The sequence below is a fragment of the Cyanidioschyzon merolae genome, chromosome 11 (genome assembly GCF_000091205.1).
Source record: "Cyanidioschyzon merolae strain 10D DNA, chromosome 11, complete genome".
In the NCBI taxonomy this organism is placed as follows: Eukaryota; Rhodophyta; class Bangiophyceae; order Cyanidiales; family Cyanidiaceae; genus Cyanidioschyzon; species Cyanidioschyzon merolae.
Window position 1 is genome coordinate 120548 of NC_010137.1, and position 26744 is coordinate 147291.

The following is a 26744-nucleotide window of genomic DNA, read 5'->3' on the forward strand; positions in this document are numbered from 1 at the left end:
GTGCCCATGCAGATATTCGTTCACAGGGCGCTGGCTCAGTGTTCGCGTAAACACGTGCATGCGATTTCGGGAACTGATCGACGATTGTGCGATTTTGCTATCTGGAGCGAGCAACCACGTATGCAAGCGTGTGTATGCTTGACGGCTTTCAACACAGTTTGCAGCCCGTCTAACTCCATTTGGTTTGATAAGAGCCAAGGATTGTGGTTGTACTTTGAAAAAATACGTAAGCGATATGTTGACTTTTTCCTGAGGTTTCAGGGGCGAGCACCGTTATGGACCTTGCGCTTCCGCACTTCCCGTCAACCGAGCGAAAGCGGTCTGACTCGAGTGGCAGAGTAGAACAGCGTGCCCGAGTGGCTGATTTCCAACAGAATGTGAATGTCTCACAAAGCGGGAACTGCGTGGAGGGTTGCTCTGTGCCTCCAAGAGTCTTACCGAAGCGTCCCATACTGAAACAGAGGCGACCGGTAGACAAGTCACCCGACTCGACGTACTTGTCAAGCACTTCCGGAAACCCAAGGTGCATTCGTTTTGAATCTGTCGTTCGAGTCATCAATGATGGCTCATCGTCGCCTCTTAAAGAGGGCACCGTGGCATACGTGGGCGAGTGGTTGCGCGCTGAACTGGTAGAGAAACGACTTGAACAAGTTTTCTCGAAACCAGCGTCGCTACTTACTCCGCAGGATATCTACGACGTTGTGTACGCGCAGAGTGAGTCCATGCTGAGCGCCGTTCATGTATACGACCCGGCTGGTCCTCCGGTCCAGAAAACAACGTCCACTACCCAAGTGTTTGGGGTGGCCCCGCCGGAGCCACGAGAAGATAGCGCCTATGAGCTATCGAATATGGATAAGGACACTGACGATCAACCCGAAGATCCGGAGGTCAAATCAGTGCCCGAGACTGCCCCAGTATTGGAAAGTCTTGGGATGCGGCATACGCAGCGCTCATCATCCACCGTAGCCACCGGTATCTTTTGGTGTTTCCGAAGAAGTACAGTTCGATCCGACGATCCAACCCGAAGCAAGGTCTCCATGGAAAAGGAATTCCCGCGCACCAGTGTTTCTCGAAACGAAAAGCCTAATGACTTTGATCTCTCCTCCCCAGAGAAAACGACCGAAGAAACTCTCGCAGGAATGGAAGCCTGCGTGTCTCCTGCGCAGCGGCGAAGCACGAGCCTAGGTCTGGTGCCAGACTTCGATTGCGAGCGAATCTATGCGCATTTACACACAGAGCGAATCCGCATTCTGGCGATGGACCTTGTGAAGTATCGCGCGGGCAATGTTTTCCACGACGCATGTATAGCGTTTATTTGTCGATCACTACTTCCACATCGGGTTACAGAGATCTGCACAGGCGAGCCGATCCAGTTCCAATGGCTGAAGGAGCTCGGCTGCTCAGTTTGCGATACCTCGATCCTGTTCGGGCCGTATTCAATGCTAGCTATGCTTCTTACCCTCCAGTACATTTCGTCCCATCTGCGAGTGTCGCGTAGATTGCTGCAGTCGGATGTTACCCAGACGATCGGCAGCGCTCAGGCTTGCACAGACGTGGAGTCCCAAGAGGTAATTGGGTTATCTCAAGGGCCTCAAGATCGCACCGGGTGTGGCGCATCCGGAATTCGTTTAGGTGGTTGTACTGCAAGTTCTGCGAAACCGGAAGAGCTCACGATGAATCAGAAACGAGATCGTTTCTACTTTTTAGAGCTCTGTCTCCGCCTTGCAACAGCTTTGATCCATTTGTTGCGCCACGGGCGATTGAACGCGATCTGTAATTATACAGACCGCGTGCGTCTTGCGTTAGACCTGCTCCTGGCGGGTTGGCTGGCGGACTTTTGGAAGCGCTGGGAGCGAGGAAGAATACGCAGCGTTGAAGCGTACATCCTTGCAGCACAGAAGAAAATAGCCGATGGTATCGGGGTGCTTGCGATGATTCGTGCGGGAACGCGCACGGAGGATGCCTCTGCGATTGCTCTGTACGACTGATGAGTTTTACGGAGTCGAACTGGGTGTGAGATACTGATAAAATAGCGAAGACATGCACCACACATTGCAGCGTGCCAACCGCACAATCCAGGTGCAGAGCCCAGAATCCGATTCGCTTGTAATTGCATCGCTCTACCCCCTTAACGTACAAGAACAACAGGGCATGCTCGGGCAATCCCTTCAGAGTTGCTGGCCTGCCTATTCGGCTACTAGAAATGGTGTGGTGATATCCAAGAAATCGCATAACTACAGGCATTCTCTATCAGGAGCACATAGCTAAAGCAAATACTCTCCACGAACAGGTGTATCCAGTAAGTTACGCATCAAATCATGCTTCATTCATGGTTCAGTTGCACGCTATATTCTTGAGCATTTCGCAGATCGAGCTCTAAGAACTGGAGGGTCCCTTCAGTCGCTGGAGGTCCGACCATGCTGCACATCTCATACTGAACCGTCTCCCGGAGGCTGCTTAGCCTGATACGTGCTGCCCGCATATCTCCATTGGTCTGCTGCATGCCCTCGATGGGGGATATTTTCACATGATGAAGCAGTCCCGAGGCCTTGACTCTGAGCCAGTCCCGAAGGCTTCCACGCCGCAGCTGCACGCGTGCTGGCAAATCCATAACAATAAAAGTCTTGCAGGGATCCGGACCCACCCAGGCCTGCTCCACAGACAGAAATGGGGTACCATGGATGAACATGGGTAGGAGGAAACGGTACGTTGGTCCAGCCGTACTGGGGTCGGTTTGGATGCAGCATGAACGGATGGGCTGGACCATTCATGCTCATAAAAGCGCCTGGAGCTGCTAATGCTCGCGCCTGGCCCCAGGGAACATCCGCCTTGATGTCAGTACATTGCAGCGAGTCTGTCGGGAAGCCGGCACCCTGAGTAGAGTGATAGCTCCCAGTGGTCCCGCAAGACTGTGAACACAACAGCAGGTTGTACGCGCTCTGGGTGCAGGCGGCATATTTCCGACGTCTTTCGTCGGTTGCATAGGCAGCCCGCTGCATTCCAATCATTAATCGCGTTCTTTCATATTCTTCCACACTTGCCGGGGGCGCAGACATTGCCCGTTTCGCTTCTGTAGGAAGCCGCCCCGCATAATGTGGTAGTTCCTCAGAGTAATACACGGGACATTCCTGATAAGTTAGCGGCGACGCATAACTGCACGATGCTGATTGATACGGGTCACTATTTGATCGCTTAAACTCGGCGCTGCCCACTGGCAGTACCCTGTCTTCATCAACAAGCTGTGCCTTTTGTGCGGTGTCCTCAGGTGACTCCTCTCGAGTGGGCGACTTAGAGTTGCGCGGGTACGGAGATGCTGACCTTCTTTTGGGTCGTGGCGGCGGAATATATTCCCCAGTTGTGTGCTTCTGAATTCGCAGAAAGTATTTCTGCGCGTGCGATCTGATTTGCAGCACTGTTTTTGTTCCCACATGCTTCTGAATTTTCTTCCAGTCTCTTTCGAACAAGTGAAGAGCCTCCACGAACCTTTGGTGCTCCTCTTCTGTCCACTTTTCTCGAGCCTTTGACTTGACATAAGGCTTTCTCGGACGGACATCCCGGGAGTTAGAAGTGTTAGAGTTAGGTGCACCTGGTGTGAGGTTGTCCGGGGCGCTCGTCACACTTGAAGCTCCAGAGGAGTTCCTTTCCAAAACGTTTTCACCGCTATCGTTAACGAAACTCAGTCTCTGCAAAGCACAGGCTGCTGAGCGCGCTTCTCTTTCCCCCTCAGACCGAACAGAAGGCTGCGCGTGAGAACCGCTGTCCTCGGAAGTTTCCAGCCCCGCGCTGCTTGAAGACGTCAAAGCCGGGATAGCGTACCGGGGACTCGGGGGCTCAACCGACGAGCTCTTACGTTCTGCAGTGTAGTGCAGAGGATATGTACGCTGACATTCGGTAGGCGTGCCCCCGGCGTCAAACACAGAGCCCCGGTCCATTCGCTGCTGCTTAACTTGCTCCCTCGAAAGTCGAGGCCACAGTCAAAGACGACGAAGGAGAATTCCGCCCTCAAGCCACTGGTTGGTATTCTTCGAGACTCCTCACTGGTGCCCGACAAACGTAAGCCTCTTTGAAAACACGATCAGTGTCCTTGAAAACCTGGCGCCAAGTCGAGAGTCGTTCGTTGCCACGAGCTACCTACAGGCCCTCGAAAAGACGGAGGAAATCTCTGCGAATCGTTTGGCAGCACTGCGATTCCGCCTCCGTAGATGTCGGGGATCACAGCGTCGAGCGCTCGGGAGCTCTGGCGCCACCGAGGGTTCCGCCTCCACGTGCTCAAGGAGTACCCTCACTGGGGCGAATGCATCCCACTGCTGATATTCCATCGTCGCGGGCTTGAAAAGGTATGTTAGAATTTTGTATTTCTAATTTGTGCTTCATCAAGTGTTAAGTTTCACAGTTGTTGAAAGGTCAAGGGGTTTGTTACGGAAAAGGTAGCTGCCATTCAGCTGTGTGTGGTAATCACTGAAGAAAGGCTCCAGGGATGGCAGCCAAACTACAGCATGCTTATGTGCTGGTCGAATCCGTGCCAGCCGTAGTCCAATTATAAAATGTGTGGTAGGGTGAAAGCAGCTGTAGCACACGCTTGAGCGCCGGAACAGGGTTTTCTCCAGAGCATCTCACAGAATCCGAGAGCATCCTCGCTGGATTCTAGGGCAAAATCAGCCACCAGCGAACAGCATAGCGCTCGCTCACCACGGGAACTTCAAACCTCCAGTTGGGTTAACGGCTGAGGTATCTGGGCAACAGGGTGCATTGTTGTGTTCTGCGGCGGAGACAAGGTATGTTTCTTGAATATTTCACGACCGGTGGGCTCTTGTCGGAAATCGAAACAGTTCAGAGGATGATGCAACGTTCGAAGATGCGATCGGAAGGGGTATCTGAGAGCGACATGCTCAAAACTGCTTTGCATTTGGGCGTCCCGGCTGAGTATAACAGATTTGCCTTTAGCCGAGTTGTGTGTACTAGAGCGGCACACTTCGCACTCCCTCGAGTATGGTTCACCAAGGCGTCATTTCGAAGTGTGTGCGTCTATTCCACGTCGGACTCTCTGTCGGATATTCTCAATTTAGCGTGATTTTTCGTAGACTTTATCATTTACATCGAGCTGGGCGAGGCACGGTCCATGCGACTCCCAATGCACCAGCAGCGTCGCCGTTTGTGTAAAATCATACACTAGAGACCCTAAGTAAGACAAACCCTGATTGATGAATCCATGATATGTCGGCCGAAGTACAGAGAGCGATCCACAAAATGTTCGCCGTGGTACAGAGAACGATGTTTACGCGAGTCCTATGCAAGGTACTGAGGACGCTTCAGTCGGGGTCACTGCCGTGTAGAACCCAAGCCCTATCATAATTCAAGCTAGAAAAACACCTGCAAGGATGGGCACCGTCAACATGTCGCCTGCTCGCAGAAGATCTTGTGTACGGCGTGTACAGCAGCGCAAACACCAGAAAAGATGAATTGTTTCGCATCCTTCGCGCGTGGCCCATAGCAAGCTTTATGCTCAATTTTCGAATGGCATACCGCATGTGGCTGCCCTGGCTCCTTGATCAAAAGCGCATAAGTTGCCTGCAGGCCAAGTGACCTTCACATTGCTGGTGTCCGTGGGCTCAGCGACTCTCTGCACGAGCGTCGCAGAACCTTTCCCCCTACAACGAATTTACCTGCTTTTGGGATGCATCCCGTATCACAGAGTGAAGCTTCTTCTATACACGAATGTTCTGGCCTGCCTGATCATGGCGCATGCAGACTAACGTGCTGCAGTATCCTGCATGATTTATGGTAGTTTCCTCAAAACGAGCGCCACAGACGTTGCGCAGATGTCGAAGTTCGAGCGAATGCACAATCGATCAAGAAGCCAAAGCTCTGTCTATTTTCATCCCAATTTATATACTAATGGGCGATAAATACAGTTTCTGACGTGCCGCATGATCTGATCGCCGGTGCACGGTGCGGCGGCTGCTCCCAGACGTCGTAGCGACGACGGCGGCGCTTTTATCGCCGAGCGCTTGCTTGATTCAACGCCAGGTGCTGTGTTAGCCCAAGACGTCGTCGGAGTGCAGAGTTTGGTCGCGCAAAACAGCTTGTAAAGAACTTGAACGGGACGGTAGGAAAGTCCTTTACGCACCAGGCACTACGGCAGAACTTTGGGCTCGAAATTTTGGAGTCAGCGCGGGTGAGAATTTACTGCAACAGCGTGCGTCGTGTGGACTTGCACAGATCCGCTGAAGCAGGGGAGTCGCCGCGAGACTCCCTGTACCTTTCTCGTGAAACACGTGGTTATAGAGAACTATGGAAGGCTACGTACCAGTCCCGATATCGAACAGCCGAGCAGGGCGTTGGACAGGAACCGGAAGCGACGGTACACGAGTTTTCACGCAAGCGCGCGACGTGTGTACTCGAGTTCCGGTGCTGGATACTCAGCTGTGCATGTCTCACGGAGCGCATCCTATATCGAAGGCAAACGTAAGACTTGCCTTCCAGAAGCCCGGTGGTGTTCTGGGACAAGTCAATGTGAGCGTGTTTGCTCAAAACGGATGCGAGATAAAACCTGGGTGCGGCAACCGTGTTGCCGTCTCCAAATCTGAGGCACACGCTCTTGGAAGCGAGAGCTCGTGCTTCACACATGGGAGCCGGTGTCTATATCCGCACCCACAACGCAAGTCGGCCCAAGAAAATGTGAACAGTGTCGACACTGATCGGGGTGATACTCGCATGATAGCCGTGGGTCCCCGTCGAACCAATGCCCGCAGGAGTGATAATCCAGAAAAACTTGAGGATTCATGTGAATCAGATAGTGTAATTACTGGCATCATTCTGCGAAGCCCGGATGAAGCCTATCAGGATCGTGGTGATCATGCAGGGCTCGAGCACGCAGTAGCATCGCGGAACCAGCGGCGCAATAAGATCCCTCGTGTCGACCCTCGAGGGCTTGCTGCGTACGCAGACGAATTGCTCGCGGCGGCAGACATTGATATCATATCCCTCTCTGCAGAATTTGGCTCTGTCGACAGGAATAGCCGTAACCAGCGAACACGGATCTCGTTCCCCGGGTCATTGCGTGCCTACGTTCGAGGTCTGGAGCGGCAGTATCAGTTTGAGCAGTCGTCAGATGCACCTGAGTCTGTCGCTGAGGCAGAAAACAAAATGGTGAAGAGATCATCGCCTGCAGCGAAGGGCAAAAGCTCCTTGACACGCTCGGAGAAGCGTGCGGCGGCCGCTAAAACGAAAGGTCGGCAACCGAGGGCACGCAAGACGGAGCGCCTCACCGGCGCGCAAGTCCGAATGCGAGCGGGCCCCCGGATGAAGAATACTGTATCTACGGGTGACGCTTCCGTCGCTAGTGTTAATAGCAATAGTGGCACGGTGGACCCTTTTGATGGTATATTTTCCGGCCTTGACGATGAAGAACCTGATCTCGACGCGGATAGCGATAAGTTGCTAGATGCTCTGGTTGAGGAAGATGAATCTGCGGAAGCTGAGCCAAACACAGGTGAGCGGAAGGATGATACGATTCGTTCGTATCTGTATGAAATCGGGCGCTACCAACTTCTTCAACCTGGGGAGGAGGTCGAACTCTCCAGACAGGTTTGTGTCCTCATGGATTTGGAGCGATTTCAGAAGTCGTTTCGGGAGCAGCATGGCAAGTCACCGACCGAGCTGGAGTGGGCTCGAGGATGCGGCTACGGCGAAGATGTCGAGGCGCTCCGCAAGCATATCCGAGATGGAAGAAGTGCGAAGGAAAGAATGGTAACCGCCAATCTGCGGCTGGTGGTCTCCATCGCAAAACGCTATTCTAACCGTGGCGTAGCTCTGCAGGATCTGATCCAAGAGGGCTCCATTGGACTCATACGAGGAGTTGAAAAATTTGATGCTGGGCGAGGATTCCGGTTCTCCACGTACGCAACTTGGTGGATACGGCAATCCATTACACGAGCAATATCGGATTCCTCACGTTCCATAAGACTGCCTGTTCACGTCCATGACACGATTTCCATGATTCGAAAGCACACCAAGGCCCTGCATACACAGCTGGGGCGTCCACCTCGCGAGGACGAAATCTGCGAAAGTGTTGGAATAGATATTGCAAAGTATCGTTTAATCATGGAATGTTCTCAGAATATTGTGAGCCTCGAAACACCCATGCACGGTACAGATGACATACACAACCTCGGCGAGTCCCTGATATCCCCAGAGGAGCGCTCTGAGGATACTGTCTCGCGAGATACCTTGCGGGATAGCATTGAAAAGGTGCTGCGGTGTCTGACTGCGCGTGAACGGGAGGTTATTCGCATGCGCTTCGGCCTAGCAGACGGCCGACCGCGAACTTTGGAGGAAGTGGGAGTCAAATTTAATGTTACCAGAGAGCGCATTCGGCAGATCGAATCCAAGGCTCTGAAAAAGCTCCGAATTCCTGCAGAGAACAATTTCCTCGACGAGTATCTCACGGAGCTCTAGGGTAGCCAGTCACTGCACCAAACACTTTCGGAGAGATTTTATAAAACTGGTGATTTTACCGAGCTGTACTGAATGCGCACTGTCAGAGAAGCGAAACGTTTGCTGTTCTTTGTGGGATAAACAAATACCTTCCCATAGACGCCTCCTAGTCTTTTTTGACCGGTCGCCTGCTACTAGTCTCAGTTTCGCCCTGTGCATTTCGATCCTGAGAGGCTGCCCCTTAAAGTTTGCTCGTCTTCAGCACCGCAAATCTCCTGTTATTGATAGCAGCATGGGAGTCCCGGTTCACGAACTCCGCGTATGCAGCGCTGCTGGTGGACCTCACCAAAACAAGGATTCCTCGAACTCGCGCGTTCTGTGCCACTAAAGTCTCACCATCGCCCCGTTGGCAAACATCACTTTCCTTCTGTCTACTTTCTTTTTCGTCTTCTTCTTGCTCACTTGCTCTTCATCGCTCGATGGTTTGCGAGAGGCAAATTTATTTCGTTTTTCCGACAGAAGGCGACATCGGGGCTCCAGGATTTTCGACTCCCATGTTCATAACTTTCCCTTGGATTTCCTATTTCTTCAAATCACCACACCAGTTTATGCCCGCCAGGTGAGGACCTTCACAGAGCAAGAAGGACTTGTGAAAGAGATAATGTGCCCACTGGGACACCATGTGCTTAACGCTTCAGCGATTCGCCCGGTGGAACGATCATTACATTTCAGGATACAAAACACTCTTTCGGTTAAGTTGAACCATGGAGCGTACGGAGTAATGAAAGGCGGCTCTACGGCGAGAGACCTGGCAAAGGCTCGAACGGAAGGGCAATTCTCAAATGCACGGTGTCCAATAGGAGGAGGTCTCCAGATTTCAGGGGAAAAGTCTTCAATGATCCGACGAAGTGGTCGAAGCTGCTGTTTGAGCCTTCTTTAGACGCCAGAACCGAGGCCACCAATAGTATCTACTGCAGCTAGAACATATGGTGATGTTCTCTTTCGCCTCGAGATCGATTGTATATACAACGGGCTCCATGCTCCGCGAATACTCACACATGCTCCGATCGTTTCATTCGAATGACATCTCATCGACTGAAAGAATAAACCGACGTACCTGTGCTTCATACGGCTAGTGGCGTTCCGGAAAAGCTATTGCTGCGATTTCGGTGGAGGATGGCCGTGCGTGATCTAGGGCGCTGTTTTTGCGACTACATCGCAATGTCTGCAGGACCACGCGAGCTCCCCGCTCAGACACAGAGACGCTTGCGGTGGCTACTATTACGCCTTTTTTCTTCCCGTATGAGGGTCAACGGATCGTATTCCATCATTGACTGGAAGCAGTCTTGGAGAATAACGGTTTTGTCGCGGAACGCATGTACTTGTTTCTTTCTTTCATTGTTCCTCAACGATCTGAGTACTGTTGTATGACTGAACTGAGGGGCGAACGCAGTCCTCCTTGCATTGTTAAGCAAAAAATATTCTCTACAAGCAATTTGTGTACAATCTATATGGTACGCTGCGTAGAGATTTGCATGTCCTGCTCTACAGTGCGAAGAAGCATTCTATTTTACGCAGCGGGAGTAAAGCAAGACTTGGTTTCAATAGTATAATACAAGGCGTCGATTAACGCGGTTCCTGTTACAGCAGTAGGCCATCATAGCGGGTAGACGCCCAAATACGCCTAGATTTCGTCATGGGCTCCAATTCCCAGCACTTGCCCGTTTGAAAAGCGACGCGATCATTGTATAACTCGGACGCTGACGACCGAATGAAACGATCTCGTTCGGAAAGCGGCCTGACACAGCATCCAAATAAGCTCATCTGCCGAATTTCACCAGCGCCATCTGATCCGGTCTGTTTACACTTGCGTATAGATGCCCGGTGCGGCCTGGCGCCGAACTTGACTGCGGCTCTTCGTCGAACTTGCGACTTCCAGCGGCAGAATTTGGATAGAAGCATCAATGCTATCGAGGTTCGTTTTTTCAGCGTATTAGGATCTGTTAATATACATGCAATAATCAGCAATCTAAAAACTGTAGTGACCCCGTACGCGCAGCTTGGATTATGTTATTTCTCTCTCTTTCGATGACATGGATGAAAGGCGGCGAATGCATGTCTCCATGTGCTTGTAATGTGAAACGGTTCATACCTGGATAACCGCCGGCATATGATCATGAAATTCTCAAGACTTTACGGCGCGTTGAAGTCAAATTCTCATGCCGGAAGTCTGTCGAATCGACGCCTTCTACAATTTAACCATTTATGAAGCAAGTACCCATCGTTAAATTCCGATTCGTGACCGGATTCCGCAATATTCCATGGAAACCGATGGTCGCCGCAGATGAACTCGGAGAGGGAGCATGGTGGCCTTCCAGGACGCTCTATCACTGACGGTCGAGGAGCCTCCGAACTTTCTGTATGCGTTGCTCCGCGTTCAGTCCGCTGCTACTTCGTTTTTCGATTGGAACGTGCACATCGGCGTCCACCATGTGAGTAAACATCAGTGGTGCCAAGCCCGCGCACGGCTCGTTTGCAGCTTCGGAGCCCTCATCCTTGCAAAATGGAGATCCGTGCGTGGTCCGACGCAACAGTGCTCCATTGAAGATAACTTTTGTAAGATCTGCATACCATTGGAGAAGAATTGGACGCAAAATGCCTACAACGGTTGAATTTCTTGAGCATTTTCCCCATGGAGAGTCTCTCTCTAAAGCGTAACGCCATGGAGGTTCATTCTCTCCGTAATGAATATTCCAGAGCACCAGCGGGTGCTCTGGAGCTTGGACATACTGGGGTCGTGGATCTATTCTTGGTGAACCGTCAAGCCCAAGAAGGCTGTCCACTAGAGAAATGTTCTCTGTGCCCCGACCGATTTCCAAGAGAAGAGCAATCATGAACCTAACTTGATGGTAAAGAAATGCCTGGCCTTCGATGGTGAACTCTAAAATGCCACGAGGGAAAAGCGCGCGATAGAACTCATCTTTTGCGAGTTCGACTGTGCATTGCAGAATAACCCGTTCTGTGTTGCCTTTCGTTGTCTCCGCATCGAACTTGCAGAAATTGGCAAAATCATGTCTTCCGACCATCTTTTTGGCTGCAGCAACCATGCTACAGATGCCTTCATCGCTAAACACATTCGGCACGAAATATTTGTATGTTCGTGAATAGGCACTGAAACGAGCCGAGAAATCATCCGCCACGGGGGCCCAGGCGTACACTCGCACTGATGCAGGCAACTCCCGATTCAGTAAATGTATATAGTCATAAAAGTTAGTCCCCGTGCCAGGTGGAGGGCACCTTACCAAAAGCGATACGACTTGGCCAATTGCACTGACACCCTTATCGGTGCGCCCACCACGAGCGTACTGCCAACCTTTTACAGCCCAGGTCTCACCGAACTTCTCTCGGCTGAGAGGCCTGTTCGGGGACACCCCTGTGGCGCACGTGCCGTCACTGCCAACGAACCAGTGCAAATTGGGTACCAGATTTACCTTCTCTAGCGCATAAAATAGAGCACTCTCTACAGATTTGAATGCGATTCCACTAAGCTTCCCCGCCGAAGACGTGCTGAAGTCAGCCGGCTGAGCAGCAAAACCAGAAGGAAACGACCAACCTTGGTATGCAAGCTTCAACGCTATTTTTCGAACGCCGTACTCTTTGAAGTTGATTTCGCGAGCAGAATTCTTATTACGGGAGCTGCTCCGCTTCAGTCCTAGCAGTTGCTCCAAACGTGCAGCGTAAGCCTCCAGTTCTGCTCGGCTTAGTTTCGAAAGGTTCTGTACAGCGCTCATCTCGAAGAAGTATACTTGGCTTCAAGAAAAGAGGATCTTTTGCCGTGATGCCGAAAAATAAGTGTCCCGCAACTTCTATAACCAAGTTGTGGAACAAACTGGTCCAAACACGAAATGGTTTCCCTCCATCCAACGAAAATAAGAAAACAAAGTTGGCTCAGCGAATCGAAAGCCCCTTTCGCAAACACGGAGTAGATTTATATTCACGCGCAGACGCCTCGCAGCCTTTATCGACCAGCCACGTGCTGTCGGCCTCAGAGTCTCCTTCTGGACTTCCACCCGGAGAGGCTGCCCCATAAAGTTCGCTCGCGTCAGCGCAGCGGGTCTCGCCTTCTGCACCGCACATCTGCTGATATTGATGGCAGCATTAAAGTCTTGGTACGCGAACTCCATGCATTTATTACTTCTGGATGAACTCACCAATGCAAGCAGCTCTCGAACTAGTGCCCTCAGTGCCACTTGCTGCTGTGTCAGTTCTTCATGTTTTTCAATCGCGGATGCGCCCCGCTCGCTCTTCTCCACCTCGACTATCTGCATTGTGCATCCCGGCACATCCCTAAGATGTTTTATTTTTGAACATGTACGCATTTCTTCTTGCCTTTAGATGACAACTTTCCCGGAGGCAGAAGAGCTCGTGGAAGAAAGAGATAATGTGCCCACTGGGACACCATGTGCTTAACGCTTCAGCGATTCGCCCGGTGGAACGATCATTACATTTCAGGATACAAAACACTCTTTCGGTTAAGTTGAACCATGGAGCGTACGGAGTAATGAAAGGCGGCTCTACGGCGAGAGACCTGGCAAAGGCTCGAACGGAAGGGCAATTCTCAAATGCACGGTGTCCAATAGGAGGAGGTCTCCAGATTTCAGGGGAAAAGTCTTCAATGATCCGACGAAGTGGTCGAAGCTGCTGTTTGAGCCTTCTTTAGACGCCAGAACCGAGGCCACCAATAGTATCTACTGCAGCTAGAACATATGGTGATGTTCTCTTTCGCCTCGAGATCGATTGTATATACAACGGGCTCCATGCTCCGCGAATACTCACACATGCTCCGATCGTTTCATTCGAATGACATCTCATCGACTGAAAGAATAAACCGACGTACCTGTGCTTCATACGGCTAGTGGCGTTCCGGAAAAGCTATTGCTGCGATTTCGGTGGAGGATGGCCGTGCGTGATCTAGGGCGCTGTTTTTGCGACTACATCGCAATGTCTGCAGGACCACGCGAGCTCCCCGCTCAGACACAGAGACGCTTGCGGTGGCTACTATTACGCCTTTTTTCTTCCCGTATGAGGGTCAACGGATCGTATTCCATCATTGACTGGAAGCAGTCTTGGAGAATAACGGTTTTGTCGCGGAACGCATGTACTTGTTTCTTTCTTTCATTGTTCCTCAACGATCTGAGTACTGTTGTATGACTGAACTGAGGGGCGAACGCAGTCCTCCTTGCATTGTTAAGCAAAAAATATTCTCTACAAGCAATTTGTGTACAATCTATATGGTACGCTGCGTAGAGATTTGCATGTCCTGCTCTACAGTGCGAAGAAGCATTCTATTTTACGCAGCGGGAGTAAAGCAAAATCGAGTTGAACGACTATCTGACGCCTACGCAAAGCGATTCCGCGTACCGTGTATCTGCAAAGTAGCACTTCTTAATGGTAGAGCCGCAATTGAGAACGTTCGGAGTGTTTTCCTGGTTCTGCTGGATGGATTTTTGGTAAACTATATTTAATCTTCTAGTGGGAGGATGATTGCGCGGGCAAAACCATATTTTCCAGGATGAGTCGTACTGAAAGAAGCACAGTATTCACTATGCCGGGCGAGGTAGGTGCTAGTTTGGGTTTGACCTCACGCGATGCGCACAACGGCTGCGGAATACGCACAACTCGATACTGATCGTCGAGTCGGCAAGACTGCAACATGCTCATGGCTCAGGTCATCCGAAGAGAAACCTCACCATAAATACCGTGTTCATACTTCACATCGTACATAAGAAAAATTACTTTTCAGGCCCTCTACAATAAATAAAATTGGATTCCACTTATCGCGTTTATTGAGAGATTTACCGGACGCTTCCGTCGCAAAAAAAAGAAGAGACATAAGAAACTTGACCCACTGTGTAGAAGGAGAGCAAACACCGCAAAGCCCTGCGAAAACCTCATGCGGTGATGTCGCGCCCTGCTGCGATCGTAACGAAGGCCATTCGTCGCCACGCGCAACGCAGGGCAAGAGACGGCTTGCGTACGGTGCAGAACACCGAACTGGCTGTGAAGAGGATCTCTTCTTTGTCAGTACTAAAAGGCGTCGCTTTCTGGGAATGGAGCAGCTTGCCAAGGATCTTTTTGAGATAGGTGCGGTCAAGTTTGGCACGTTCAAACTCAAGTCTGGGATAGCGTCTCCATTCTATGTCGATCTGCGCGTTGCTGTCTCGTATCCTCGAGTTCTGAGAAGCATTGCGGCTCTGTACCTAGAGTGCTTGCAGGACTTTTCTGGCGCTTTCGACGTTATTTGCGGGGTTCCATACACTGCGCTCCCTTTTGCGACAGCAATGGCTGTGCAGGGAGACTTACCTATGGTTATGTGTCGAAAGGAGGTCAAAGACCATGGAACACGGCGAGTTGTTGAAGGTGCTTTCACACAAGGCTCTCGTTGCTTAATAATCGAGGACGTTGTTACAAGTGGTTCAAGTATTCTGGAAGTTGTGGGCGCATTGCGCGCAGAGGGTCTCAAAGTGGATCACGCGATCGTCTTGCTTGATAGGGAGCAAGGCGGGTGTGAGGCGCTTCTCGGCCAGGGAATAGGGCTCCGATCTGTTTTCCGCATCAGCGACCTCGTTGGGACGCTGCGGAATTTGAACTTGCTTGAGCCGGGGAAGGTGGATATGATTCTAGATTTTATTCGCACGGCCCGCGCAGCATCAGATGTTAAGCGCCCCGAAACAAACGTTCCATCCGCATTGCCAGTCGCCGCATCAAGTTCTTCCCCGGTGCGAGATCAACTTTACTCAATCGCAGAAAAAAAGAGAAGCATATTATGCGTTGCGGCAGACGTACAATCGACTAAGGAGCTTCTTGGAATTGCAGATGCAGTAGGCCCCCACATCTGTGTTCTGAAGTTGCACGCCGATATTATCCAGGACTGGACGACGGACACATCAAGACGCCTTCGAGAGCTCGCGGACAAACACAGTTTCATGCTTTTTGAGGATCGAAAATTCGCTGACATAGGAAACACGGTTGTTGCACAGTTCAGCGCAGGCGTACATCGGATCTCTTCCTGGGCGGACATTGTCAATGCACACGCCATCCCGGGCCCTGGACTGATTGAGGGCCTGCGCCACGCTTGCGCAATTTCCGGCAGAATGATTGGCCTCCTGTTAGTCGCACAAATGTCCAGCAAAGGGAACTTGATTGACGAGAGATACACTGCTACATGCCTGCGGATGGCCCGCGAAGCGTTTCCGTTCTGTATCGGCTTCATTGCCCAGGAGCGTCTGGACCCGACAGGGAAGCTCTTTGTGATGGCGCCTGGTGTGCAACTGGATTCAAAGGGCGATCAATTAGGCCAACAGTACAATTCACCACAGTATCTGCTGAAGCGCAAGGGTGTCGACTTCCTTATCGTTGGCCGCGGTATCTACGGGAGTGAAGAGCCAGCAAAGGCGGCCCAGATGTACAAAGAGTTGTCGTGGAGCGTCCTTCACGGCTAATTCCTAATGGGCAGAAGCAAGCGTCGGCTCCCACAAAGTTCAGTAGAACGGCGGGGGTCAGTTGCCACGAACGCTTTACGTGCGGCATCAAGATGATATTTCATTGCGAATGGAGTTCGTCGACGTCAGTTGCATCCGCAGAATGCTTCTTTGTTTCGGATATGTCCGCGGCCTGTGCCCGCAACGAATGTTCCTAGAAGTACATTTCACGGCGCCTTGAACATGTAGTTAAGATAAGCGCTCGAAATCGTCCCTGATTCGGCAGTGACTGTCCCTAGAGCTGGATCCTATGGTTTCTTGACCCTGTGGCTACAATATGCGCTCGACACCGTCGAAGATCAGGGAATCGCTCTAGTGTCGGCCTGATTTCCACCAAGTGCACTCTGCACTTTTTGAAATTTTTGGAGGACCCATTAAAAAAATAAATGCAAGGATTCCTAAGAATAGAGATACAGTCAGCTGCTAGGGATTGTGGCGCGACTTTCGCTGACGCGCACTCGTATGATCGAATCGGGGTACAGCCTTATTGTGTCCCCAGTGTGTAGCGCAGAATTCGGACCGGTCTTTGTGGCCTTCCCCTGCAGTTCTTCCATTACTAAATCCTTGCCATGCCATGATTCCACCGTCCCAAACGCTGTCGGATCCGCAGCATACACGTCCACAGGCGTTCGTTGGTAATTTCTGTACACAATCGAGGAGTTCCATATTTCCGCCGACCAGCCTCGAACTCGAATCTGGTGCAATTCCGATTCTGTAACGATCGCAAGTCCCGGAAGCATAGCGCGGACTTTTCCGATAAGACGCTCAAAGCACGACAGATGTTTTTCGTATTCCTCCAGAGAATACGTAGATCTCATCGCGTTCTGCGCATGCCACATAATGTTGGCAAACTTTGTCGAATTCAGAGTCTTGATAATTTCGTTCACAGACTTTTCGCAGTCAAACCCTGGGTAAAATGCATCAAACCGAGGCCGATTCGTGATTACAAGGCCACCATCCATGCGATATACCTTCTGAACATCTCCGAGGCTGGTGCCGATGAAACCTGCGTACCGCGCGGCATCGGCCAGCCACGGTGTCCACGTATTGTGTGGTGACGAAAGCACCCGAGGCCGATACCCCCAAAATGCCCGAAACGAATGCAAACCGCCCTGAATCCACTCGAGAAGATGCTGATGCTCATCGAACCAATCAAATTCAGACCGAAGAGCTATCTCACTAGAACCGCATACAAGAGAGTGGTTGAAACAAGCCTCCGCTTTGGATCCTGCAATATTTAACTCTCTTAGCCAACGGGACACAGAAAAGTGCGAACGACCGTGGTACTCAGGATGCCACAATTCGTTCATATATAGCTTCCTGTAGAGGTCCCGTAGATCGCCTCTGCTGTATGGCGGCCTCGACAGGCCGCCCGCTGAATCATGCAGCAGGAGCTCGATGTAGCCGCAACGGTCCTGGCGTCCGCTATCCCTGCCGTGGCACGCTACCGCCAGCGGCCGCGAAAGCTTCCTCATCGCCTCAAAGTCGGGCCCGCCAACGATCCAGTGAGGCGTCAGCACGACTCTCTTTTCGTATGTAACGTCGGCATTTAACCGTTCAAGCAGACTCCCTAGATTCTCGAGATCTTCACGGGTCTCGGAAGTCGCCAGTCGGTACCAAAAACCAGCGGGCGCAGTTTGAAGCTCCTCGTGACTAGAAGCGAACGCAATGTCCGGAAAGATTGGCACAGCGTCCGCCCAGCGTCCCCAGTCATCAGAGGATATTGACAGAAAACAACGCTCTGGCTTGTTCAGAAGCGGCGCTCGCCCGGGACGTGGCAGATCGAGGGGGTATGGAGGCTTCCCCCGGAAGCGCCAATCCACTCCAAACCGAAAAACTACTTTCAGCAGAGCAAAGACGGCGAGAGCAGCAACAAGGCGCAGAAAATAAAGATGCACCACCCTGGTGAAAGCAGACATAGGTGCCCAACTCTAGAGAGCGTGCTCTCACCCAGGATTCGGGGTTCCAAATGTTTTCGATTAAAGAACTGAGCGCGTATACGACTGAAATTTAAGAACCGGCCACTCCTGGAAACAAACGCCTTTCGAAAGTCGAACGACGCCAACCGTGTTCAGTTGTGGCGATCTACCTGCCCCAGACAAGATGTTTCCAATTGACGTGCAGACGCCTCCCCGTCTTTTTGGATCGGCCACGCACTACTACTTCCAACTGTTTCTCATATAGTTCCACTTTGACAGGTTGTCCCATAAAATTCTCTCTTGTCGACTCTGGAGGCCTTCTTTCCATCACCGCACATTTCCTTATATTGATAGCGGCGTTAAAGTCTCGTTCACAAACTAAATACGTTTCTTGCCATCATTGGCTGTACTTACTAGTGCAAGTGGCCCACGAACTTTCTCCATCCTTTCCATTTGCTCTTCCGTCAGTGCACCGTTCTTTGCTATTTCCTCAGGGCTCCGCTGACACTTTCCCATCTCAACCCTCTGAAGTGTACAACCCAGCTCGTGGCGTATATACGTTGTTTGAAATTCATCTACAGGTACTGTAACAAAACGCCGTGCACGCTCCTTGTTCACTCTCGTCTTTGGAGCTGGAGTAGTCCCTTTATGGGTCTTCCAGCGCCCTGCTCCGTATGCTAATACGAGCCTCTGACTTTCATCCTCTTTGAGAGCACTCAACTCATCGAAAAAATTCGCGAACGCCCGCTGCTTCCCATTGTATAGATTCATTCGCAAACGAGCCCACCGGCGCTCGGTATACTCCTCCCACAGCGCATCCCAATGCGCAATGCGAACTTCCATGAATTTCCGAAAAGCGTCAAAGTCCGCTCCTCGGCTCGTCACCTCGCTCAAAGCTTCTAGGTGATCCTTCATTCCTGAATTCCAGCTCTCGATTTTCTTCCTCGCATTCATTATACCCGATTCTCGATAGTATCTCGCTATCGAGAACCTCAGTAGACGCATGTCTTCCCGACGTAAACTACCGTCAGTACCATCTTCCGCACACTTCGGTGCTGCGATGGTGATGATATTTGTGTTCCCAGCGTCCGCGCCAACGACAAAGTAGTTATGCTGCACTTTCTGTGTCGCTGGATCCGCCTCCTTCTTTTCTTCATCCTTCACCGCGTCAAAGACAAGGTCGTTATCCTGCACCTTTTGCATCGCAGGATCCGCTTTTTTTTTTTCTTTTCTTCATGTTTCTTCACGGGCGCAGCCGAGGGCGGAACTGGACGATCTTTCTTCAACCGCTGATAGTGTACATTCAAGGCTACTCCATCGGTTTCGATCAACCCAGTGAATACCTTTTGTTTGCTGACTTTGAGACGTTTGAAAGCGAAGATATTCTTCCAGTACGTCTCACGGGCTTCACCGGAGAACTCCTCCCTGCTAACATTGAACTCTGGACTGATCTCCCTAATGATGCCATGAAGGATTCTGGAGTCGATACTCACGAAATGTGACTTGAGGTTGCACAACAGAACGCCATTGAAGCGCTACCCCATTAGGACAGCCTCCCGTCTCTCCCACTCTTCATTTGTCTCTACACTCAGCTTCATTTCCGCCTTGCGTTCGAGCTCTCGGTCCAGAAACACGACATAGCGCAGAATGAGGCGATAGTATCTTTCCTTATCTTTTTTCAACTCTGATATCTTTTCTGTTGGATTCGCCAGCCCCAAGACTGTACGGTGCTCTTGTCTAGCCGCACGGATTATAGAAGCTTCATTCGTGCTCCTGTGTCACTTTTTCTTGTCGACAAATTCGATCTCATCTTCATACTTTCGATCGTTCTTGATGCCACTGATAATCGCCCATTTTCCTTTGCGAGAGATGCCCGAGTAGAGTGCTAGCACGGCGTGTATCATGAAAAGTTCGAGGTTCACGATCGGTTGGTTCTTCAGATTCGTGAGGTACTTAATCGCCCCATAGTCGTAAACATCCGAGTCACCCCTGTATCGGGTACCCTCGAAGCTATAAAAGGCATGTTTTCGTGCAGGGCGTGCACCAGCTCATTTTCCCTTCGCGCTTCCTCTGTGCCAAGCATCAGGTGACGAATAAAGGTCTTATCGAAAAACTCGTCCGGAATCTCGACCGTTTCCATGTGCGTCACTTCGCGATACACCTCACTCGCCAAATGCATCAGTCCTGACGACGCCTTGACAATACTCTTGGAGTATGACGCAACACGTCTTTCGATAGCGTCTCGCAACTTGTCCCTGTAGGGATCCTTGATATGTCCAAGAAGAAAGGTTTTCACCACCATCTCGTCGCACAGTTGTCATTCTTGCCGCTTACGACGTAGGGCCTCTCCATTTCGGTTCTACTTCTCTTCCTTTTCTTCTGGACCTGGTACTGTTTTTTGTTTTCTTCTGGCAGCCAGCGACACTGAGCCTCTAGGATCGTGGACTTGCTCTTCCATAACTTTTCTTTTTTTAATTTTTTGAAAAAGAACGCTCTTTTACAGCTTGCGTCACACACCGCGAAAATTCACTTGAATGAACTTGCTTGAGGGCTGAAACACAATTGAAATGAAAAAGTATTCTTTGCTACAACTTCAATGCAAATGCAACTTGTGTGTTGGAACAACAAGAAAAAGACTGGTTAGGATCGAGTTTCCCTTCAACGACACCGTGCATGTCGCGTCTCGTGACTGCCTTCTCCCCCAGATGCGCGTATCGAGCGCACCGTATAGGAAGAAAGGCAGAGACTCACGGTTCACTATCAACGTTGTAACAGTATCTTCCTCCTCTATGATAAACGTTAAAAGGAGGGCAAATGTTTCCTTATTTTGGAAAGTTTACCATATAGGCGAAAGTTCCCGCGAGCTGTACGAGTCTGCTGGTGAATGCGGTGTGCGCCGCGCAGTGTACAAAATTCCATGCGCTTCCATGCGCTCAGCTGTGCTAGTAAGTAGAAAAGTCGTCAGTTACAGAGCACGTGTGTATGCCACTTGCAGATCCTGAAAAGGACAACTTCTTCACATTTTACGTGGGAGATGCAGGTTTAGATCTACTCCAAGTTATAGATTCTTCAAACCACAGGGTGACGCACCCATTCAATCACAGTCGTGGCTGCGAAAATGCAGCTTAATTGGATGCGATTTCATTGTTGTTCTAGAGGACTGTAGGCGCGGTGCTTATTGTACAGCATCAGGAGCGCGTGATCGGACCCAAGTGGATCGATTGCGTGACGTTCCATTCGCAGTCTCAGATCGAAGAGCGTCGTGGAATCGAAAACGATTCGATTTCAACAGTTCGTGGAAAGAACCAAACCTTAGATTCCCTTTGGTGCCTGCATACTCGTCCAGCGCACATGATGGTTCGCGATGTAAGATATTATACAGCGTATCCCGCTGAATAAGATATCGCTCGGGGCCAGCGGCAGTGGCGATGCGACGCATCTCACGCGGTGTCATAACTTGTCCGTGTTTAGCACCAGCCGCACTCGAGATAGATTCATTCATCAGCGTGCCCCCAAGATCGTTGCAACCAGCCTGGAGAAGCCGAATAGTGCCTTCGGGTGATTCTTTCGGCCATGAACATTGAATATTGCGTATGCAATCACCCAGAACGATCCTTGATACAGCGTGCACCAAAAGGCGCTGTGCAGGTGATGGTCCATCTCTGCACTCTGCAAGGTATCGCGGATCATGTTCCCGACACATCGGTGCCTCCCAGTGAACAAACCCAAGCGGAACAAACTCTGTAAAGACTCCTACCTCATGTTGGAGAGCTCGTATGGTGAGCAAATGCCGCGCGATATGTGCCGGAGTCTCTACGTGCCCAAACATAACAGTCGCAGTCATGCGCAAACCTGCGCTCAAGCGAGCTTCCTTTGCTATTCGAATCCACTGGGAAACAGTTATCCGCCCGGGAGATATCTTATCACGGATCTCTTGTACAAGAATTTCTGCAGCAGTTCCTGGAAGCGAATCCACACCGGCATCACGCAGTAGTTTCAAATATTCGTTTGTCGTCACGCCCCGAAGCTGAGCTCCGTAAAGCACCTCCTCTGGAGAGAAAGCATGCAAGTGAATGTTTGGAACCGCTTCCTTAATGCACGAAGCGACTCGCGTGTACAAGTCCGCACTTGCGCCGGGCGGCAGACCAGCTTGGACGCAAACTTCGGTCGCGCCCAAGTCCCGTGCCTCGCGTGCTCTCCTCGCGATTTCTTCAAGTGGCAAGTAATAAGTTTCAGACTTATGCATGCCCCTTGGGGTCCTGCTGAAAGCGCAAAATCCGCAACGCTTTATACAAGCGTTCGTGAAGTTAATATTCCTGTTTATTACAAAGCTCACCGCATCCCCAGTTTGCTCTCGGCGCAGCGCATCTGCTCTTTGAATAACTTCAGCAACATCATTTGGATCCTCCACGGAAAGCAGCGTAGTAACATGTTCTACTTCAAGCCTCTTTGGAGCCCTCCTCAGGAGCTCACGAACAGATGGCAAGCTCGTCCTCAGTACCCTACAGGGCATCTTTTGTAAGGTTAATATCGTCGATTCAGTGATACGATCGCCTCGCCCGTCGCTCCCATCTGCAAACCTTGCGCGGTTCTACCTTCCACCGCGTTACGGTTACGGATGTTTGTGGCTAACTTGCCAGAAACTGTGTATTCGAGACGAGGCGTTTTGAAGTCACCCCAAAAGAGTGGCGTATGCTGGAAGCTCCCAAAAACTGCAAATGCGGCCCCGGTGAAATATTTGGAGAGGGACCGCCGGTTTCGAAAGCCGCAAGTAGCTGTTTGTTTGGAGGCTGGTCAAAGACTTTCCCAACAGGAAAACCCTCCAAAAGATACCTCGTCACTGTATTTCGATATTGCCATTGTAGGTGCGGGTCCCGCTGGCCTCGCACTGGCCGCAGAACTATCGGAGCTGAATCTCAGTTCTGAGTTGTCACCCGTCGGGAAAGTAGTGTCTATTGTTGTTGTAGAAAAGGATTTTTCTCGACGTTGGCTTCCAAATTATGGCGTATGGGTAGACGAGGTTGAGCATCTAGACATTAAAGACTGTTTCGCTGCTGTTTGGCCGAAGGTCGCTGTCTACCTGCCGCATAAAATCATCAAAAAAAGAGAATATGCCAGGATTGACAGGCAAAAATTGAAGCAGAAGCTGACTGCGAAGTGTCTTCGAAACGGGTCTGGCATCGTTCTCCAAGAAGGCGAGGTAAAAGGTTCCGACTTAGAGAAAGGCATCCTGAGACTTCGATGCACTAGTGCAAACGGACAATTCTCGGAGCTCGAAATTCGAGCTCGAAGAATAGTTGATACAACAGGGCATAGCACCGTCCTGGTGAAATTTACGGAACCGCATCATCCAAGCTATCAGGCAGCCTACGGAATAGAGGCACTCGTTGAATCGCATCCATTTCCGCTGGATGAAATGATTCTTATGGACTATCGTGAGCCATCATCGATTCAGAGATTGCCCAAGGGACCGGATTCCTCGTACTATTCTGTACCCACATTCTTATACGCGATGCCCATGGCATCGGATAGAATATTCGTAGAGGAGACTTCTTTAACTGCCAGACCAGCCGTCCCTTTCGAAGAGCTTCGCGATAGACTCTACAAGCGACTCAAAGATCTCGGAATAACTGTCAATTGTGCGCTCGAGGAAGAATTTTGTTTGATTCCTATGGGCGGTTCGTTGCCGGACTTGGACCAGCCACTACTAGGATTTGGAGGAACGGCAGGTCTTGTTCACCCGGCAACGGGTTACATGATGGCTAGAACTTTGAATCTGGCTCGACCGCTTGCACGTGCCATTTTTCTGCGGGAAGCTCGAAATTTGGAAACTAATCCTTGGAAAGAAGTACTTTGGACCAGAACCAACGTAATTCAGCGTGATTTCTACACATTCGGTGGCGAGGTTCTACTTGATATGAATTTGAACGAAATTCAAGAATTTTTTGCAGCATTCTTCAAGCTCCGCGAAGAAGCCTGGAAGAATTTTTTGAGTTTCCGGCAACTTTCAGGGCAGGAACGCTTGGCGTTCGGATTAGGTGTCTTTTTGAAAACAACGAACAAGGTTCGTTTCAAGCTGATTAGGAAGGCACTGCAGAACTGGCGTCCTCTTATAAGAAGCATTCTTAGCTAAAGTGAGAGATCGACATTCGCGTTTTGTTTATATCGTACGTGATATTCGTGTAACGAGCAGCAATCCAACCAGGCCCACTACACATAAGTGAGATTTAAGTGGAATTCTGAATTGCTCGCTTTTGTCCTGTCTATCGATTTTTCCTAACTTTTCTGAGGCCTTCGGCGTCGACATTAGAAGTACAGCAAGAAAAGCATAAGAATACATTTGGAGTTTTTTCGGATTCTCGGCTGTCTTTCCAGAGGGGCTCATCCGACTCTTCGCAGCCGGATTCCAGTACGACAGCGGAACGAAGAAGAATCTCGACGCCCTCGAACAATATTTGGAATAATAAGAGATACACCATCTAACTTACTCATAGAAGCCTCCAGTCTTCTAATTTTCGTACCTGACGCATGCTCAAATGACGCATTCTTCAAGCATTCAATTTTTCTGTTTCAAGATAACTTGAGAGCGCAGTACATCACGCAACTGGATTGACGAGGAAAAACTCGACATCGTGCGTTGACGGCTTGCTCACAATCTGATGCCGAAATTTCAATGAACTCGTCACTCCAAATATAGATTTCGCCAAAAAGACAAATCCTGATCCATTTGTGGCCATTTATGAAACGGCATTCCACTGCAGGATGATACCTGTCACGAGTTACGCTCCCAGCCGCTTCCATATCGCTTCCATTTGCATGCAAAAGTGTACCGGACTTGAATTTTCTTCGTCGTGGTGATCGCTTTCGGTGAAGAACGCGCCATCAGTTTGCTCGACGAGAACGATGAGACGTAAACCTTGCGACGTGAGCCCCAGTCTGGACTTTTCTCCGGGTCCTTGTTTCATCATGTACAAAATCGCATTTCTTAAATTCTTTTTGCTCAGAAATTTCAAGGTCTGGCGCGTATTGCGGACAGCATCTTCGCCGAAGATCGCTAAGCAGAAGCCTGTGATCGTAGGGAACGGCGCAGAGCATAGAAAAGGAAGAAAATATTGACGCGAGCCTCATATACCTTTCAAGTGCATGTACCGGGCGGTGCAGCAAGCGCCACACGCCACAGAGCATCGCTCCGAGGAGGTGTTGTTGTGGGCTTCTGCGAGCACCGGACCAAAACCCAAGTCTCGCAGCGGCGCAGGGCGCACCAGGGCTTTACAATGAGAGGGTAATAATGGCAAGCAAAGCGCAGATCGCAACTGTTGTCTTTAAATGGAATACGTCCACAAACGTGGAAAGCCGCGAACGAGAGGAAGCCATACTGAGATCAACATCCTTCGACCGCTACAGTGGAACTGAAGGGACTGAGGAGTCTACCGTATCGAAAGCCAAAAATAACCGAAAGAAAATGGAAGCAGCTGCAGTGAGTGCTCGGAAGAATTCTGTTGCCGGCAACGGGAGTAGACTTCAACGTTACAGTGCACGCTCGTGTCAGATAAATGAACGCGTCCCATTGAATCCTGATATGATTGAAATTAAAAATTGATCACGGAATTGTTACCGCAGAAGAGCGAGGAATCGCCGCGCAATATTTCAATTTGAGATCGAACACATTGCAGTTCTCCGCTAGGATGCTACTGAAAGCCGCTCGACTGTGGCATTGCGTCGTTTTTGGAGCCAGCGTCCAGCGTTCGTCACGAAGAGTAGGTCCAATAGCGGAATACTCACCTCGTCCTCGCTGTCCTGAGGACTGGCCTATAGCCCAGTTCAGCAGGGAAGCGGAGGAACTTTTGCAGCAGCTTGGAGATCAAGTCTATGACACCTTTCAGGGTAGGACGGACGTCGACGTTGAGTTTTCTCAAGGCGTTCTGACACTTAGGTTTCCGAACGGAACTTTTGTCTTGAATACGCAGACTCCGAATCGACAAATATGGCTATCGTCTCCTCTAAGCGGACCAGCTAGGTACTATTATGATCTTGATACAGGAAAGTGGCGCAACTCTAGAGACGATCATATGCTTGTGGATCGCCTTCAGAAAGATCTCGCCGTGTTTACGGGCTGCAACATTCAGTTAAATCTTTAAGCAGCGTAGCAAAAAAAGAGCATCAAGTTGCACAGTGGTTTAGAGCGTCAGCGCTCCTACAAGGCGTGTGCAGTCGCCGGTCACATTACTCTGTCTTGAATTTTTTTCAGTCTCTGGTTCGTGCACTGTATCAACAGGAGTTTTACTGAAGCAAGTGAACAGCGGTAAATATATTTGGAAAGAGCTTCTCTCTGCTTGGCGATCAGTTAAGTTTTTCTGTACAGCACGCACCTAATCCAGAGACCGTTTCCCCGTAGAGCAATGGGGTGCAGGACATCTGCCCTTACGAGCGGGCAAGGGTATGGCGCAAGTGCTTCCATAACGTTGTTGTTAAAGCATCCATTTTGCAGAGCGCATTGTCTGAAATAGATCCGATTTTTTTCCTTCTTGTAGCTATGCGCAGAGCAGGTAATTCTGGAACACCTGTGCCAGCGCTCTTCTCCCGTATTTGTTTGTTATTATCACAGGCATTCAACCAACTTTAAGTATCCCTTGGATCGAAGAACCGTCGCAGAAAGATCTACTGCTGTCAATGCTCGCATGCGAGAAGCGACTTTACTTTTACATGTCAGTTCCTCTGCGATCAGATGATAGATGAACCATCTAGATCGTAGTCCCTTTGCTTAACTTCATAAATTCGAAAGGAACTAGTCGGCCTCTGTCTTCATGGATGTCACCCTCCCCAATTAGTTTATTCATCTTCAGACATT

At 50.4% G+C, this 26744-nt stretch overlaps 9 protein-coding genes across 9 annotated transcripts, besides 1 other annotated feature; 5 read left to right on the forward strand and 4 right to left on the reverse strand.

Moving 5' to 3' along the window:
• Window positions 1–275: 275 nt before the first annotated feature.
• On the forward strand, window positions 276–1988 carry CYME_CMK042C (hypothetical protein; the record flags this gene model as incomplete). Its single annotated transcript, XM_005536417.1, has 1 exon — window positions 276–1988. One exon carries the CDS (start codon window positions 276–278, stop codon window positions 1986–1988), a length of 1713 nt encoding a protein of 570 aa, XP_005536474.1.
• A 441-nt stretch (window positions 1989–2429) lies between these two features.
• Window positions 2430–3932, reverse strand: CYME_CMK043C (MYB-related protein; the record flags this gene model as incomplete). The annotated part of the gene is made up of 1 exon (XM_005536418.1): window positions 2430–3932. One exon carries the CDS (start codon window positions 3930–3932, stop codon window positions 2430–2432), a length of 1503 nt encoding a protein of 500 aa, XP_005536475.1.
• A 2359-nt stretch (window positions 3933–6291) lies between these two features.
• CYME_CMK044C (sigma subunit for chloroplast RNA polymerase) lies at window positions 6292–8457 on the forward strand (the record flags this gene model as incomplete). The annotated part of the gene is made up of 1 exon (XM_005536419.1): window positions 6292–8457. One exon carries the CDS (start codon window positions 6292–6294, stop codon window positions 8455–8457), a length of 2166 nt encoding a protein of 721 aa, XP_005536476.1.
• A 2366-nt stretch (window positions 8458–10823) lies between these two features.
• CYME_CMK045C (pseudouridine synthase 3) lies at window positions 10824–12227 on the reverse strand (the record flags this gene model as incomplete). The annotated part of the gene is made up of 1 exon (XM_005536420.1): window positions 10824–12227. The coding sequence occupies one exon, from the start codon at window positions 12225–12227 to the stop codon at window positions 10824–10826; it is 1404 nt and encodes a 467-aa protein (XP_005536477.1).
• A 2319-nt stretch (window positions 12228–14546) lies between these two features.
• CYME_CMK046C (uridine 5'-monophosphate synthase) lies at window positions 14547–15938 on the forward strand (the record flags this gene model as incomplete). Its single annotated transcript, XM_005536421.1, has 1 exon — window positions 14547–15938. The coding sequence occupies one exon, from the start codon at window positions 14547–14549 to the stop codon at window positions 15936–15938; it is 1392 nt and encodes a 463-aa protein (XP_005536478.1).
• A 455-nt stretch (window positions 15939–16393) lies between these two features.
• Window positions 16394–17896, reverse strand: CYME_CMK047C (hypothetical protein; the record flags this gene model as incomplete). The annotated part of the gene is made up of 1 exon (XM_005536422.1): window positions 16394–17896. The coding sequence occupies one exon, from the start codon at window positions 17894–17896 to the stop codon at window positions 16394–16396; it is 1503 nt and encodes a 500-aa protein (XP_005536479.1).
• A 101-nt stretch (window positions 17897–17997) lies between these two features.
• Window positions 17998–20525: a sequence feature (repetitive element).
• Window positions 20526–21071: 546 nt separating this feature from the next.
• Window positions 21072–22409, reverse strand: CYME_CMK049C (similar to biotin synthase; the record flags this gene model as incomplete). The annotated part of the gene is made up of 1 exon (XM_005536423.1): window positions 21072–22409. The coding sequence occupies one exon, from the start codon at window positions 22407–22409 to the stop codon at window positions 21072–21074; it is 1338 nt and encodes a 445-aa protein (XP_005536480.1).
• A 105-nt stretch (window positions 22410–22514) lies between these two features.
• CYME_CMK050C (lycopene beta cyclase, chloroplast precursor) lies at window positions 22515–24029 on the forward strand (the record flags this gene model as incomplete). Its single annotated transcript, XM_005536424.1, has 1 exon — window positions 22515–24029. One exon carries the CDS (start codon window positions 22515–22517, stop codon window positions 24027–24029), a length of 1515 nt encoding a protein of 504 aa, XP_005536481.1.
• A 1552-nt stretch (window positions 24030–25581) lies between these two features.
• On the forward strand, window positions 25582–26034 carry CYME_CMK051C (similar to frataxin; the record flags this gene model as incomplete). Its single annotated transcript, XM_005536425.1, has 1 exon — window positions 25582–26034. The coding sequence occupies one exon, from the start codon at window positions 25582–25584 to the stop codon at window positions 26032–26034; it is 453 nt and encodes a 150-aa protein (XP_005536482.1).
• Between the last annotated feature and the right edge of the window lie 710 nt (window positions 26035–26744).